Source organism: Macaca thibetana, chromosome 13, assembly GCF_024542745.1.
Source record: "Macaca thibetana thibetana isolate TM-01 chromosome 13, ASM2454274v1, whole genome shotgun sequence".
NCBI classification, from domain to species: Eukaryota; Metazoa; Chordata; class Mammalia; order Primates; family Cercopithecidae; genus Macaca; species Macaca thibetana.
In genome coordinates, this window is record NC_065590.1 from 103,537,135 (window position 1) to 103,552,838 (window position 15,704).

General features: G+C 46.9%; 5 protein-coding genes across 26 annotated transcripts in view; 3 read left to right on the forward strand and 2 right to left on the reverse strand.

Moving 5' to 3' along the window:
* The window catches only part of ADI1 (acireductone dioxygenase 1), an 847,802-nt gene that overhangs the window by 752,977 nt on the left and 79,121 nt on the right, over positions 1-15,704 (forward strand). The window lies entirely within an intron of this gene.
* The window catches only part of EIPR1 (EARP complex and GARP complex interacting protein 1), a 579,020-nt gene that overhangs the window by 189,617 nt on the left and 373,699 nt on the right, over positions 1-15,704 (forward strand). The gene's annotated exons all lie outside the window — the stretch shown is intronic.
* RNASEH1 (ribonuclease H1) overlaps positions 1-15,704 on the forward strand; it is a 173,270-nt gene that overhangs the window by 135,178 nt on the left and 22,388 nt on the right. The gene's annotated exons all lie outside the window — the stretch shown is intronic.
* The window catches only part of COLEC11 (collectin subfamily member 11), a 361,397-nt gene that overhangs the window by 67,409 nt on the left and 278,284 nt on the right, over positions 1-15,704 (reverse strand). The gene's annotated exons all lie outside the window — the stretch shown is intronic.
* Positions 1-15,704, reverse strand: part of RPS7 (ribosomal protein S7) — an 838,959-nt gene that overhangs the window by 4,882 nt on the left and 818,373 nt on the right. For 6 of the 10 annotated variants that reach the window (XM_050754087.1, XM_050754086.1, XM_050754085.1 and 3 more), the window contains exons 2-4: positions 846-868; positions 513-605; positions 309-380 (exon numbers count right to left, since the gene is read on the reverse strand). In XM_050754087.1, coding sequence (XP_050610044.1) covers positions 309-380; positions 513-587 — 147 coding nt within the window. In that variant the 5' untranslated portion in view covers positions 588-605; positions 846-868. Of the gene's footprint in view, positions 1-308; positions 381-512; positions 606-845; positions 893-15,704 lie in introns of all 10 variants that reach the window. The other 4 variants (XM_050754081.1, XM_050754084.1, XM_050754082.1 and 1 more) reach the window with 2 other exon arrangements.

Here is a 15,704-nt window from a genome sequence, read left to right on the forward strand (position 1 = left end):
CTCCTCGTAGCTCTTCGCTGTATTTATAACTAAGTAAGGGCAAGTAAGGTCCGAAACCGGCCCAGGCCCTCTCTACTCCACGTTTCTCCACCCACCGCACGTGCACAGCTTCAACTGCAGAGTACCTGCAACCCCACTCCCGCACCTGGGGGTATCACTGGCAAACGACACAGCGGAACCTGAGTTCAGGTTAGGCAGCCAGGCGGCAAGTCGTCCTCAACCGTAACCCGGGTCATCTAACAACCCTCCCAGGCACTGCGCGCTGAGACGCGCCGCACCTCCCTCCCAGCCGAGGGGCGCCAGCTTACCTTGGCTGCCGTAATATTCAGCTCCCTGAGCTGAGCCTTGAGGTCCGAGTTCATCTCCAGCTCCAGAAGAGCCTGAGAAGCAACGAACAGCAAGGCCGACCCTCAGCGCGCGTCCCAGCAGCCCGGGCCCAGCACACACGCGACCGCCTTCCCTCCCAGGCGGGGCGCCTCCACCCGCCCCAGACGCCAAGGAAACCCTGTCACCTGGGAGATGCCGGACTCGAACTCGTCCGGCTTCTCGCCATTGGGCTTCACGATCTTGGCGCTCGAACTGAACATGGTCTTCTCCTGGGAGAACTGAAGGCACAGCGGTCAGCGTTACGCGGCCGGGCTGCGGGCGCCGCCGGCTCGCCCTCCCGCCCGCACCCCACCGCCAGGCCCCGCTCGCCCCGCAGAAGCCATCGGAGGACACGGGGCGGGTAATCGGCTGTATCCCCACCCGGTGAGCAAGGCCCGCCACTCCAGAGCCTGACTCCAAAAGGCGTTTTCCTCAACGCAAGAAGAAAAGTTCGGCCCAAGAACGGGCCGCCAACCTACCTCGCCGAGCGCCGGCTTAGGAAGAGGCCCAAATCTCGCGAGAGCACGTCAAACTCTGGCGGCGGAAGGGAAGAGGCGTAAACAGCGCGAGGAGAAGGGCGGAAACCGGAACATCACTGAGAAGCGGTAGAAGGCTAGACAGTCCCAGGAAGCGGCTCCGGGGACGAGTGTCTTGGTAACGCTTTTCCGCCGTAGGTTTCGTACTTTGGTGCCGTTTCCGAGCGTTCCGGTGCCGGCTCCCAAGATTCCTATCTTCGATGCATGTTGCAGGCGGGAACTGGCCTCGTCCCAGCCCTGGGTCTGGACGAGAGAAGGAGGCCGAAGAAAACCAACTTCGGCAACCTCCGGAGACAGGACGATTAAAAAAGGCTAACTTGGCTGGGCGCTGAGGCTCACGCCTGTAATCCCAGCACTTTGGGAGGCCGAAGCAGGAGGATCACTTGAGCTCAGGAACCAGCTTGGGCAACATGGCGAGACCCCATGTCCACCAAAATAAATACATAAATTAGCCGGTCATGGTGTCCCGCGCCTGCAGGCCCAGCTACTCCGGAGGCCGAGGCGGGAGGATTGCTGGAGCTGAGAGGTCGAGGCTGCAGTGAGCGGAGGTTGCACCACTGCGCTCCAGCCTGGGCGACAGACCAAGACCCTGTCAAAAAATAAATTTAAAAAAATTATGAGGCCTTCGCTCTATGCTAGTACTGTACTAGGTGCTAATTATTAAGTAGAACAGACTGAACTCTTGCCCTCATGGAGCTTACAGTTTAGTGGAGAAGACATTACATAAACAGTATGACTATATAATGACATTGTAATAACTTACATAACAGTAAAATGAGAGGTTGGGGAGGGATTATTTATGCTTTAAGAAGTCCGGAATCCTGGAACACGGAAGAGCCACAGGGTCTATCGCCTGGGGAAGAGCATTCCAGACAGGGAGAAACTCGTGCCGGAATGATCCCGGTGTGGACAGGTAATTTAATCTGAGCTTCAGTTTCCTCTTCTGTCAAATGTCAGGCAAGAGTTACTTTCAGCCGTGGGCCAGGCACTGTGAAAAATGCAGAAACATTACACTAGGTGCCCTCTCAGGATTCCCAACCACCTTTACTAAGCAGAGGTGGTATTCATCTCACATTTTTAATGCTAGGTATGCTCCCGCCCCATGCTTCTCTAATAATGTTTTTTAAAAGGCAAGTGACTATCTCCTTGGAAAATTAAGGATAACTTGAAATTTCTTCCTAATAGAAAGGAAACTACAGCTGCGTCTACAGTCTCATCTGGGCGGTCATTCTGAGGCCCCTTGTCGAACTAGATCCATTTCCTTACCCCACATGCACTTTTCAGCCTGGCTTTTATCTCTGCTGCTCTATAAAAGTAGTAATCTAAAAGTTCATCCAGTAAAGCTCTTTCTCTGTGAACCTGTCAATTGAGAAAAAAAATTAAAGTTATTTCTGGTTTCCAGTCCTTTGTTGAATAGGAGTGGTGAGCAAGGACATCCGTGCCTTGTTCCCCATCTTAGGGGAAAACAGATTCAGTCTTTCACCATTAAGTATAATATTAGCTCTAGGTTTTTTGCAGATATTTTTAATCAAATTCAGGAAGTTCCCTCTATTCCTATTTCTGAGGGTTTTTTTTTTTAATCATGGATGTTGGAGTATGTCAAATGCATTGTTTCTGCGAACTAATATGATTATGTGAGTTTTTCTTCTTACACTGTTAATGTGCTGTTAATATACATAAATGCTTTTCCTTTCTAACTCTAGCTTTGAGCCTCATGAGATCCTAAGAAATGTGATTTTTAAAACTTAGAACCTGATAGAAGTTGATAAAGGTTGCACATGTGTTTTAATAGGTAGTTTCAGGATCATAATCACAACTTAGAGGATGATTCTACTAATTTTATGTTACGAAATGCCTACTAATCGTTACTTTTTTTTTTCCACTAGTTTTACTAGTACTAGCTTCTTTATTATTTAACCAAACAATAAGTGAGTCGATAATACCAACATAATTGACAACGAACAGAAATACCATCTATCCAATCCACTTACTTTTAGAACACTTTGTTAACTCTTTTATGTATCATTATGGACATGTGACATTGCAGATTTGCTATACATCAATCAAGCTCAGCCAGTATTTCTCCTTTGATCCTCAAATTATCTCAATTGTGACCAGGAGGGGCCCCTCTTAGATAAGCAGCCAAGTCTTGTCATCTCCATGAATGTCTGAACATCTTCTTGTTTTCTGGCACAAGATATTCCTTGTAATTTTCTGGCTCCTCTTGTAATTTTCTGCCTGAGACATAGAATGAGCCTTTTCTTCTAAAAATGCTGATAGTTTTTTTTTTTTGAAAAATAGTATTGGAGACCAGAATTTTGGCAGCAGGAAGCATCGTGGGGATCCTTGTAAGCCATTTCAGCGGACAGAGCTTAAAAAGATGCATTTAAAATAATGTTTTCATAAAAGATACAAGTTCACATTGACATTCTCGATCCACTTCTTTTTTTTTTTTTTTTTTTTTTTGAGACGGAGTCTCGCTCTGTCACCCAGGCTGGAGTGCAGTGGCCGGATCTCAGCTCACTGCAAGCTCCGCCTCCCGGGTTCACGCCATTCTCCTGCCTCAGCCTCCCGAGTAGCTGGGACTACAGGCGCCCGCCACCTCGCCCGGCTAGTTTTTTGTATTTTTTAGTAGAGACGGGGTTTCACCGTGTTAACCAGGATGGTCTCGATCTCCTGACCTCGTGATCCGCCCGTCTCGGCCTCCCAAAGTGCTGGGATTACAGGCTTGAGCCACCGCGCCCGGCCTCTCGATCCACTTCTAACAGAACGATTCCTTCTGAAATCCTCGATTCTATCATAGCATCTCCTTTTCTCCTGTAATAAAAACCTTGATTCCTAAACACAAAAATACAATTAACTTGCTTTATCTGACACTATGAGAGAATACATTCAAAATAACAATTCAGGCAGGCTGCAGTGGCTCACACCTGTATTCAGGCGGGCCTCAGTGGCTCACACCTGTAATCCCAGCACTTTGGGATCATCCACCCCACCCAGGGTGGGTGAATCACTTGAGGTCAGGAAATCAGCCTGGCCAACATAGTGAAGCCCTATCTCTACTATAAATAGAAAAATTAGCCAGACCTGGTGGTGGACGCCTGTAATCCCAGCTACTTGGGAAGCTGAGGCATGAGAATCGCTTGAACCTGGGAGGCAGAGGTTGCAGTGAGCCAGGATGGCACCACTGCACTCCAGCCTGGGCAACAGAGTGAGACTTTATCTCAAAAAACAAAAAATCAATATATGTATATTTTTGAGACAGGGTCTTGCTCTGTTGCCCAGGCTGGAGGGCAGTGGCATGATCACTGCTCACTGTGGCCTCAGCCTCCCCAGGCTCAGGCGATCCTCCCATCCCAGCTTCCCAAGTACCTGGGATTACAGGTGTATGCCATGAGGCCCAGCTAATTTTTTGTATTTTTTGTGGAGGGGGGTTTCACCCTGTTGCCCAGGCTGGTCTCGAACTCCTAAGCTCGAGCTATCCACCCACCTCAGCCTCCCAAAGTGCTGGGATTACAGGCGTGAGCCACCACATGCAGCCTAACAATTCAACATTAATATAACCCATACAATTACTTAATAAAATTCAAAGATTTCTAGTGAGATCTGCAGTCTGTATGCATTTTCCACAGTTTACTCATCATCTCTCACTCTGCTGTCTGTTGGTTCTCTGATAGTTTGGGTCAAGAGTTTCAGCTTGTTTTCAGTTTGAGGATTAAGTTTACAAAAGCAGATGGCTTTCAGCTACTAGAAGAGAGAAGGTGCTATTCTACCTTTCAATGATGGAAAGACTCAACAGCTCAATCTCCAAAATTATTTAAATGGACTCATTTAGCTACCATCTGGAGTTATCCATCCACAATAACCCAGTACATAATCGCACAGAAATAACTGCTAACTGAACTGCCCACTGCCTCCTGCTTTTACATTTCTAGGATGATCAGAACTCAGGTGTTTCACATATTCATAAAAATCTCTAAATATCCTAACTCCCGTTTTGATCTTTCAAGTTTTATAGTTTTCTTGATGTTCATATAAGCTACAAGTTGTCTTTCACTTTATACTATTCAATGTTCCTTTCCAGTCTAACATACATGGTCATACCAAGATCTGCAGTGTGCCAGCCAAATGATTCGCCTAATGTTTTGATCTTGATAATTCCAAACTCCAATTGCTGGGATTGAGCAAGGTACTCATTGTAGGGAGGAAGAAACGCACCCTGAGCAACTGTGGGGCCTCTGCTAAGGAGGTGTTAGGAAACACGAATAGGACTCGGTTTTGTGTCGGGAATTTGGGGGAGGGCTTGAGAAAGGGGGGCTTTGCTTAGCATTGGAGGGGCCTCTGCTAAGGAGGTGTTAGGAAACATGAATAGGATTCGGTTTTGTGTCGGGAATTTGGGGGAGGGCTTGAGAAAGGGGGGCTTTGCTTAGCATTGGAGGGGCCTCTGCTAAGGAGGTGTTAGGAAACACGAATAGGATTCGGTTTTGTATCGGGAATTTGGGGGAGGGCTTGAGAAAGGGGGGCTTTGCTAAGGAGGTGTTAGGAAACACGAATAGGATTCGGTTTTGTATCGGGAATTTGGGGGAGGGCTTGAGAAAGGGGGGCTTTGCTTAGCATTGGATGCTGGCACAAAGCCGGAGTAATTCTGTGGTTGGGTGTCTTTTTTTTTTTTTTTTTTTTTTTGAGACAGAGTCTTGCTCTGTCGCCCAGGCTGGGGTGCAGTGGCCGGATCTCAGCTCACTGCAAGCTCCGCCTCTCGGGTTTAGACCATTCTCCTGCCTCAGCCTCCCGAGTAGCTGGGACTACAGGCGCCCGCCACCTCGCCCGGCTAATTTTTTGTATTTTTTAGTAGAGACGGGGTTTCACCGTGTTAGCCAGGATGGTCTCGATCTCCTGACCTCGTGATCCGCCCGTCTCGGCCTCCCAAAGTGCTGGGATTACAGGCTTGAGCCACCGCGCCCGGCCTGTGGTTGGGTGTCTTAAGTTTCATTTATAGTGAGAGCAGACGAGCACCAGTCCTCGGCTGCAGTTGCTAAGGAAGCAGCCGTCACTCCTGCTAACCAGGAGAGTAGGATGTTTGGTGTTTTTGTGGCCTCGTCAGTGTTCATATTTTGCCTGGATTCAGACATGATTTTGCAGTGGTCTTGTTTTTGTCTTCGTCAGTCATGGGTTAATGTAGCCTTATCTGATTTTGGCCTTTTTTTTTTTTTTTTTTTTTAAGATGGAGTCTTGCACTGTCGCCCAGGCTGGAGTGCAGTGGCGCCATCTCGGCTCACTGCAACCTCCACCTCCCAGGTTCAAGAGATTCTCCTGCCTCGGTCTCCCCGAGTAGCTGGGATTACAGGTACCCGCCACCAGGCCTGGCTAAGTTTTTTGTATTTTTGATAGAGACGGTGTTTCACTATGTTGGCCAGGCTGGTCTCTAACTCCTGACCTCGTGATCCGCCCACCTCAGCCTCAGTACCAAACAAGTGTAGGACAGCAATACGATGGAATGCTATTCAGCAATAAAGATAGACAAGCTGCTAATATAAGTTACATCAGCATGAACCTTGAAAACATTATACAAAGTAAAGCATTATACAAAGTGCTAGGATTACAGGCCTGAGCCACCGCGCCCGACCTTGACATTCTCTGAAATCATTTATGTTCAACAGGAAAACCAGGACTGCTGGGGTGCTAGGCCAGCTGTCACAGCACCAAGGCCAGCTAGTTTTCCACGCGGCTGCTGGAAGTCAGAGACTACTTTTCTCTTTTTACCCAGTACCAGCCAAAATTTTTTATTTTCCTGCAGAAGGCTCAAGGAATCATCAAGTACATTAGAATTTCACATAATTAGCAAAGAATTCATGAACACAGAGCCTTGAATTTTGCCCCAAATCATCTTCTGACTTATGAGTCACAGCTCATAATTTATATTTATTTATTTATTTAGAGACAGAGTCTCGCTCTGTCACCCAGGCTGGAGTGCAGTGGTGCAATCTTGGCTCACTGCAATCTCCACCTCCCAGGTTCAAGCAATTCTCCTGCCTGAGCCTCGCAGATAGCTGGGACTACAGGTGCCCGCCACCAGGCCCGCTAATTTATTTTTTTTATTTTTATTTTTTTTTATTTTTAGTAGAGACAGGGTTTTGCCACACTGGCCAGGCCAGTCTTGAACCCCTAACCTCAGACGATCCACCCGCCTTGGCCTCGCCAATTGCTGGGATTACAGACATGAGCCACCAGGCCCGGCCTGAATTCAGAATTTATAGATGTATATCACTAGTATTCTTACTCTTATTAGAAAAAACATAAATGTAGAGCCCAGCTTCTCAGAAGACTGTGGATACACACGCATATTCACTACCTTCACGCTAATCATTCCAACTTCCTAAAGCCAATAGGATATTATATAATCTATTCCTATATATCTGGCTAAGAGAAATTAAAATTTATGTTCACACAAAACATGTATGTGAATGTTTATAGCGTTATTACTCATAATAGCTAAAAATAGGGACAAACCCAAATCAATGGATCAATATACAAACGAGTGTGGTACAGCCATACGAAAGAATGCTATTCAGCAGCAAAGACAGACAAGCTACTAATATAAGTTACATCAGCACGAACCTCAAAAACATTATACAAAGTGAAAGAAACCAGACACAGAAGAGCTCATGCTGTATGATTCTACCTACGATGATTTACCTCCAGGAAATCTAGAAAAGCCAAATACGTAAGGGAAAGCAGAAGAGAAGTCCCCGGGGCCCGCGGTGGAGTGATGGTGCCCAGGACAGGGAACATTTGGGGGATGGTGGAGGTGTTCCGAGCTGTATGGTGGGGATGACTGCACAGCTCTGTGGCTTTACTGAGAGCCATTGAACTTATACACACAGGGGTGTTTTGTTTTGTTTTGTTTTGTTTTGAGACAGGGTCTCACTCTGTCACCCAGGCTGGAGTGCAGTGATATGATCACAGCTTGCTGCAGCCTCAACCTACTGGGCTCAAGCGATTCTCCCACCTCAGCTTCCCCAGTAGCTGGAACTACAGGTGTGCACCACTATGCCCAGCTAGTTTTTGTATTTTTTGGTAGTGACGGGGTCTCACTCTGTTGGCCAGGCTGGTCTTGAACTCCTGGGCTCAAGCCATTTACCCACCTCAGCCTCCCTAAGTGCTGGGATTACAGTCATGTGCCACCTCGCCTGACCCAGGGGTGAATTTTATGGTATATAAATTTTAACTCAGTCAAGGTGGGTGTTTTGGTTTTTATTTTTTGTTTTGTTACATTTAAAACAATAGAAAGCAATCATGAGTTCAGTCTGATAGCCCCGGTTCTCCAGCACCCAGTGCGTGGTCTCACTTTCCTTCTTCCCATATTTGTAAATTCCTCCTTCAACAGTGGGAGAATTGGACTCCCACCCATTTCCACAGTGTGTTTCCTTGCTCAGTCCTGGAATGCACAACAGGGAGCTTCAGTGTTGCTAACTGTACGCTGTGAAAACACACTCACCCTCCACATTGCAGTACTGGGAACACACTCGCCTTCTGTCGTTCAGTACTGGGACTCACCCTCCGCATTGCAGTACTGGGAACACACTCGCCTTCTGTCGTTCAGTACTGGGACTCACCCTCCGCATTGCAGTACTGGGAACACACTCGCCTTCTGTCGTTCAGTACTGGGACTCACCCTCCGCATTGCAGTACTGGGAACACACTCGCCTTCTGTCGTTCAGTACTGGGACTCACCCTCCGCATTGCAGTACTGGGAACACACACTCGCCTTCTGTCGTTCAGTACTGGGACTCACCCTCCGCATTGCAGTACTGGGAACACACTCGCCTTCTGTCGTTCAGTACTGGGACTCACCCTCCGCATTGCAGTACTGGGAACACACTCGCCTTCTGTCGTTCAGTACTGGGGACTCACCCTCCGCATTGCAGTACTGGGAACACACTCGCCTTCTGTCGTTCAGTACTGGGACTCACCCTCCGCATTGCAGTACTGGGAACACACTCGCCTTCTGTCGTTCAGTACTGGGACTCACCCTCCGCATTGCAGTACTGGGAACACACTCGCCTTCTGTCGTTCAGTACTGGGACTCACCCTCCGCATTGCAGTACTGGGAACACACTCGCCTTCTGTCGTTCAGTACTGGGGACTCACCCTCCGCATTGCAGTACTGGGAACACACTCGCCTTCTGTCGTTCAGTACTGGGGACTCACCCTCTGCAGTTCGTACTGGGGGTTCTCTGTGTCTTTCACTGACACAGTCACAATCATATGACTAAGGTTGACCTGACTTACTACAATTACTTCAAGGTACCTCCCATCCCCTGCCCTGTGTGGGCATGATTCATTTGAAATCCAGATATATTTGTTGAATTAAGTTTTTACTCCATTTTGGTTTTCTCGCCCATCCTTGTTATCTCGGCTCACTGCAGCCTCTGCCTCCCAGGTTTAAGCGATTCTCCTGCCTCAGCTTCCCGAGTAGCTGGGATTACAGGCATGTGCCACCACCCCTGGCTAATTTTTGTATTTTTAGTAGAGACAGGATTTCTCCATGTTGGCCAGGCTGGTCTCAAACTCCTGACCTCATGTGACCTGCCCACCCTGGCATCCCAAAGTGCTGGGATTACAGGCGTGAGCCACCGTGCCCAGCCCTTGTTGACTTTTGACTATGTGAAACACTCTGCTTCTGAAAGTCAAAAGCCATCTAAGGAGGTCACTCCCTCGAGAAGGCCACACTGCACCGGCCTCCGCCTTCCCTCCTCCACCCAACCTTGCTTTCTGGTTCATCCCTCCTGAGTTTCTTTTTGCTTGAATGTATATTTTCTTACTTCCCCTTCATTCTTACACAAAAGCACATTTGATTTTTGCATTTTGTGTTCCCCTAAACATATTTCCTGGCAATCCCCCCGTGTCAGCTCAGGAGACCTCCCTCATGCTTTTTTACCGTGACATCGCTCTGCACTGGGCAGTTAGACCACTCTAACCCTGCCCGTGTTCTGTGGAGACACTTGGACTGCACCCGAGTCATAACTAACATTTTGTAATGTTAAACAATGCCCCACAAACAAACTCGCGCATATGCGTTAGGATGCTTTTGGAGCGGCCCCTTCGGGATAAATTTCTAGAAGTGGGATCTCAGCCTCAGAAGGTAAAGCCATAGGTAATTTTGTTACGCACTGCCACCTTCCCTCGGAAAAGCGTTGTGCGTCATGTGGGAATTCTTGTTTTCCCACAGCATTCCCAACAGAATGTGTCATCATACTTTTTAATTTGTGTCTGTCTGACAGGTGAAAAATGAGACCGCAGTGTAATTTAATTTGCATTCTCTAATTCGGAGTGAAGTTGGCATATTTCCATGTGTTTCATATGTTCAAGGACCATTGTAAAGCGTTTAATACGTTTTTGTGTGATTTTTTTCTGCTCATATTTTAACCATTTTTCTTTTCTTTTCTTTTTTTCTTTTTTTCAGTTGAGAGCAGAATTTTAATAGGCAAAAGAAAGAGAAGACCTCACTGCTGCAGAGAGGAATCCTGGAGAAATGGGTTGCCCTCATTTTTCTTTTTCTTTTTTTGAGACAGTCTCTCACTGTCACCCAGGCTGGAGTTCAGTGGCTCATTCGTACCTCACTGCAGCCTCAACCTCCCGGGCTCAATCAATCCTCCCACCTCAGCCTCCCGAGTAGCTGGGACTGTAGGTATTTAACTATTTTTCTATTGAGATTTGGTCTTCCCCACCCCCCACCACAGATTTTTTTAATTAGAGGGCACTTTTTCAAACAAATTATTCTTAAGGTTCTGCTATCTCTGAATATTATTTTTATAGAACAAGCATAACTATAATTGGATCAATCATCTAACCTTTCAAATCCTCAACTTAGTCTTCTGTTAATGAGAGGATTAAATCCATGAGTTAAATGATCTCTAAGAATCAGTGTGTCTCCAACTTCAGTGAACAAACAGCAGATCACCCAGGGATCGTGGTGGGACGCAGACACTGATTCCGCAGTTGTGGACTTCGTGGGGATGGGTGCTGTCTCAGTCCATCTGGCCTGCTATGCAGAGTGCCACAGACAGAGTGGCTTGTGAACAACAGACGCTCTCACCCTCTAGAGACTGAAAGTCCAAGATCAAGTGGCAGAAAATGCTGTGTCTGAAGAGGAACCGTTTCATTGTTCACAGCGTCTTCTCGCTGTGTCCTCATGTGGCAGAAGGGCTGAGGGAGCTCTCCAGGGGCCTCCTTCATGAGGGCACTCATGCCATCATGGGACTCCGCTCTCACGACCTCATCACCTCCCAAAGACCATCACTTTGGGGGTTAGGATTTAACATGCACTTTGGGGGGACACACACATTCAGTCCACAGCAGCTCCATCCAATATGGTGCATTTCTAATTAGCTCACAGGCAATGCTGATGATACTGGTCCAGGAACCATACTTCGAGTAGCAACAAACCAAATAGCCACAGAGAGGAAGTGATAGATGTAGCATTAAGGAAGAAAGATTCCTTCCAGTGCCAAGGAAACTCATCACAGTACCTACAATACAGTGTCATCCTGGAGGGACCAAGAGACCCTGGATAGTTGGCCCAGGACAGAATACTGCTGGGGGTTTGGAGGGTGGCAGTTAAAAAGCCAAGATCTGTTTACCTGTCAAAATATATATTCTTTATTAAAAATATATTTATTATATATATAATTTATTCTCTATTATGTAGGATCCTGTGCCTGGAATGTCTAACCTCTGTGCTGCGGAAAGCCTAGAGGTCAGATAGGTGAGGGAGGCCACAGGCTTCTAAGTCATTCTTCCCCTCCGAATCTTAGTAACGGAGTGCCAGAAGGAAAGTTACTAATGAGTCCTTGCATGTGAAATAAATTTATGGACCTGTCTGCTTGATCAAGAATTAATGGATTGCATTTAACAGAAGGTCCTTTCTCTCCCTTCCACTTACAGCTGGCGGAGCCTTTATTATTATTATCATCCGTGGACCGATGCGAGATGAATGTGCAAGGCTGTAATGAGGGTGAACTCCTGGGTTAGCACACGCTTAACTGAAGCAAGGTCATGGGCTTGCTCTGTAAAGGCAAGGCCACTTTTCCTGTATGGCAGTAAACTGTCTCTAGACATGGGCGACCTGTGAGTATATGGGTCATTGCTCATATATTAATATTTAAAATATAGAAATATTCGCACTCTTGATTTTTATCATAAATTGATAATTTGCTTACCTTTGATATATCTCATCAAAAGAAACACTATTCTTACCATTAATTGTCACAAAATATGTACAGATAATGCCCGGATAATTTTTGTATTTTTAGTAGAGACAGGGTTTCACCAGGTTGGCCAGACTGTTCTCAAACTCCTGACCTCAGACGATCTGTCTGCCTTGGCCTCCCATAGTGCTGGGATTACAGGAGTGAGCCACCGCGCCTGGCCAATTATCTCCATTTTTTCACAGGAGAGAACAGAATTGGAGCAACGCACCAGATGCACACAACCAGCAAACGTAGAGCTGGAATCCAAAGTCAATGCATGTGAACGTCCCAGCTCAGAGAGAGGTGGCGAGCAGGAGAGGACTGGGTGAAAACGGTTCCCACACACACCTTTGTCTTCATCATTTAGTTCTCCAGGGTGTCACATTGACAATGCCACTTGACCTCCACAGCAATTCTGTGGTGTTTGTGCACCAGGAACTTTATCCCCATTTTGCCAGTGAGGAAACTCAGGTTTGGAGCAGGTAAATCACCACACAAAGCCTTACTGAACAGAGCGCCAGGCCTCAAACTTTTGCTGGCGTTGTCCTCCTTCGCAGTTTACTTTAGGGCCTGTCATTTACTGGGGTAAAACACAAAAATTCCTTGTCCCCGAAAGACTGCAATTAAAGTGCTATTAGCACAGTAATGTACCAACCAATCGTTCCTCGGGCACCAGGGGGCGTGTCTACTGCTATTCAGTCTCAGTGGGTAAACTGCAGAGTCCTCCCACAGCGAGCAGATTGCGAGGGGGGTGTGTACGTGGAAGGACTCACAGGGGTTGGGGAGGCAGCAGTGGCGTTCTGTGTTCTGTCCGAGCCTGTGTGTGTTGCTATAAAGGAATACTCGAGGCTGGGTAACTTATGAAGAAAAGAGGTTTATTTGGCTCAAGGTTCTGCAGGCCGTACAAGAAGTATGATGCCAGCATTTGCTTCCAGTGAGTCCCTCAGGGTGCTTCCACTCATGGCAGAAGGGGAAGGGGAGCTGGCATCAGATGGCAAGAGAGGAAGGAAGAGAGGAGTGTTGGAGGTGCCAGGCTCATTTCAACATCAGCTCTGGCAAAAACTAACAGAGCAAGAACTCACTCCTTCCCGAGGGGACAAGAGGATGGTACCAAGAGGCACATAACCCCAAGACTCGAGATAGGCTCCACCACCAACACCAGGAGTCAGATTTCAACATGAGATTTGGAGGGACCAGGTATCCAATCTATCCATCCATTCCAAGCATCCGTTTGACACCGAGAATGCACTATTTCAGCACCTGTATCCATTCAACAAAAATATTTTCAGTTATAATCGTGTAATAGGAATAATCATCATTTTCCTAATTATTCTTTGGGCTTAAAACCAAAAATTGGCAGAGCATGGTGGCTCACCCCTGCACTCCCAGCACTTTGGGAGGCCTCAGGTAGATCACCTGAGCTCAGGAATTAGAGACCAGCCTGGTCAACATGGCGAAACCCCCCTCTACTAAAAATACAATAATTAGCTGGGCGTGGTGGCGGGTGCTTGTAATCCCAGCTACTGGGGAGACTGAGGCAGGAGAATCGCTAGAACACGGGAGGTGGAGGTTGCAGTGAGTGGAGATCGCACCACAGCATGCCAGTCTGGGTGATGAGAGTGAAACTCCATCTCAAAAACAAAACAAAACAAAACAACCAACAATTATACTTTTAAAAAGCAATACATTTCTTTCCTTTTTTTTTTTTTTTTTTTTTTTCTTTTGAGACAAGGTCTCACTCTGTTGCCCGGGCTGGAGTATAGTAGTGCAACCACGGCTCACCGCAGCCTTAGCCTCCCAGGCTTAAGCAATCCTCCCACCTCAGCCTCCCAAGAAGTTAGGACCACAGGCATGCTTGGCTAGGTTTTAAATTTTTTTGTAGAGACAGGGTCTCATATGTTGCCCAGGCTGGTCTCAAACTCCTGGCCTCGAGTAATCCTCCTCTGTTGACCTCCCAAAGCATGAGCCAACGTACCTGGCCAAAAAAAAAATAAATTTCAATGTCATTTTATTTATTTATTTATTTATTTATTTAATTTTTTTTTGAGACAGTCTTACTCTGTTGCCCAGGCTGGAGTGCAGTGGCGCGATCTCGGCTCCCCAGGTTCTAGCATTTCTTCTGCCTCAGCCTCCTGAGTAGCTGGGACTACAGCCCCGCACCACCACACCCGGCTAATTTTTGTATTTTTAGTAGAGACGGGTTTTCACCATATTGGCCAGGCTGGTCTCGAACTCCTGACCTCGTGATCCATCTGCCTCAGCCTCCCAAAGTGTTGGGATTACAGGCGTGAGCCACTGCTCCCGGCTAAATTTCAGTTTTAAAGACATTATTCAAATTCAGTAAAATACGTAATATATGAGCTAAAATCCTCATTGTAACAGAAATATTTCACCTTGCAGTTCCCACTGCCCTGTTTCACTGATTCAAATTTTAAGCACAGGTGATCACATAGAATGAAGTGAAGTAAAGCAAGTGCTCCTTGTTTGTCTTTATAGTCACAGTGCTACCGTGGTTTACTTCAAACCTGCTGTTTAAATGCAGGAGGTTGCGGTGCCCATGAGTTGGATCAGACTGTGCCTGAAGCTAGCACTCTGCTTCTGAACCCAATCAACTTACTTGTGGCTGAATGAAGATGTGTTGGAACCAAGTGCATAGCTGGGAGCCCTTGGGATTAATTCCCACGTAAGACATGTTCATTAAAAGATTAGGCATAAAAATGGAATTATACACATATAATTACAGGAGAGTTTTTTTCTGGGAAGAGTATCACTGACAGTGTTTAGAATTCCCAGTGCTCGGTTATAATAACAGAGTACTCTGACTTTCAGTCGCTTGATCACTTTTTTTTTTTTTTTTTGAGATGGAGTTACACACTTGTTGCCTAGGCTGGAATGCAGTGGTGCGATCTCGGCTCACTGCAACCTCTGCCTCCTGGGTTCAAGAGATTCTCCTGCCTCAGACTCCCGTGTAGCTGGGATTACAGGCACATGCCACCACACCCGGCTAATTTTGTATTTTTAGTAGACACGGAGTTTCACATGTTGGTCAGGCTGTCCTCGAACTCCCAACCTCAGGTGAGGCTTGATCACTCTTTTTAGGTTCTCTGTGGCTAAGGTGACCCCCACATTGCCTGCACCATAGTGAAGTTCTCCCTCCCCAACCTTAGGCGTCATGGGTCATGGCAGGAGGTGAAGGTGTGGGGATTGTTGAATAATGGATGGAATGCGATTATGGATGGAGTTGCATCAGGAAATGGAGGCTTAGCACAGTGGCTCCCGCCTGGAATCCCAGCCCTTTGAGAGGCCAGTACAGTAGGATTGCTTGAGGCCAGGAGTTTGAGTCCAGCCTGAGCAATATAGTGAAACTTTGTCTCTACAAAGAATTTTTTTTCCGGAGACAGGGTCTCGTTCTGTTGTCTAGACTGGAGTGTAGTAGTGTGATCATAGCTCCCTGTAACCTCAAAACCTTTTTTTTTTTTTTTTTTTTTTTTTTAGATGGAGTTTCACTATTTTTGCCCAGGCTGGAGTGCAATGGCACCATCTTGGCTCACTG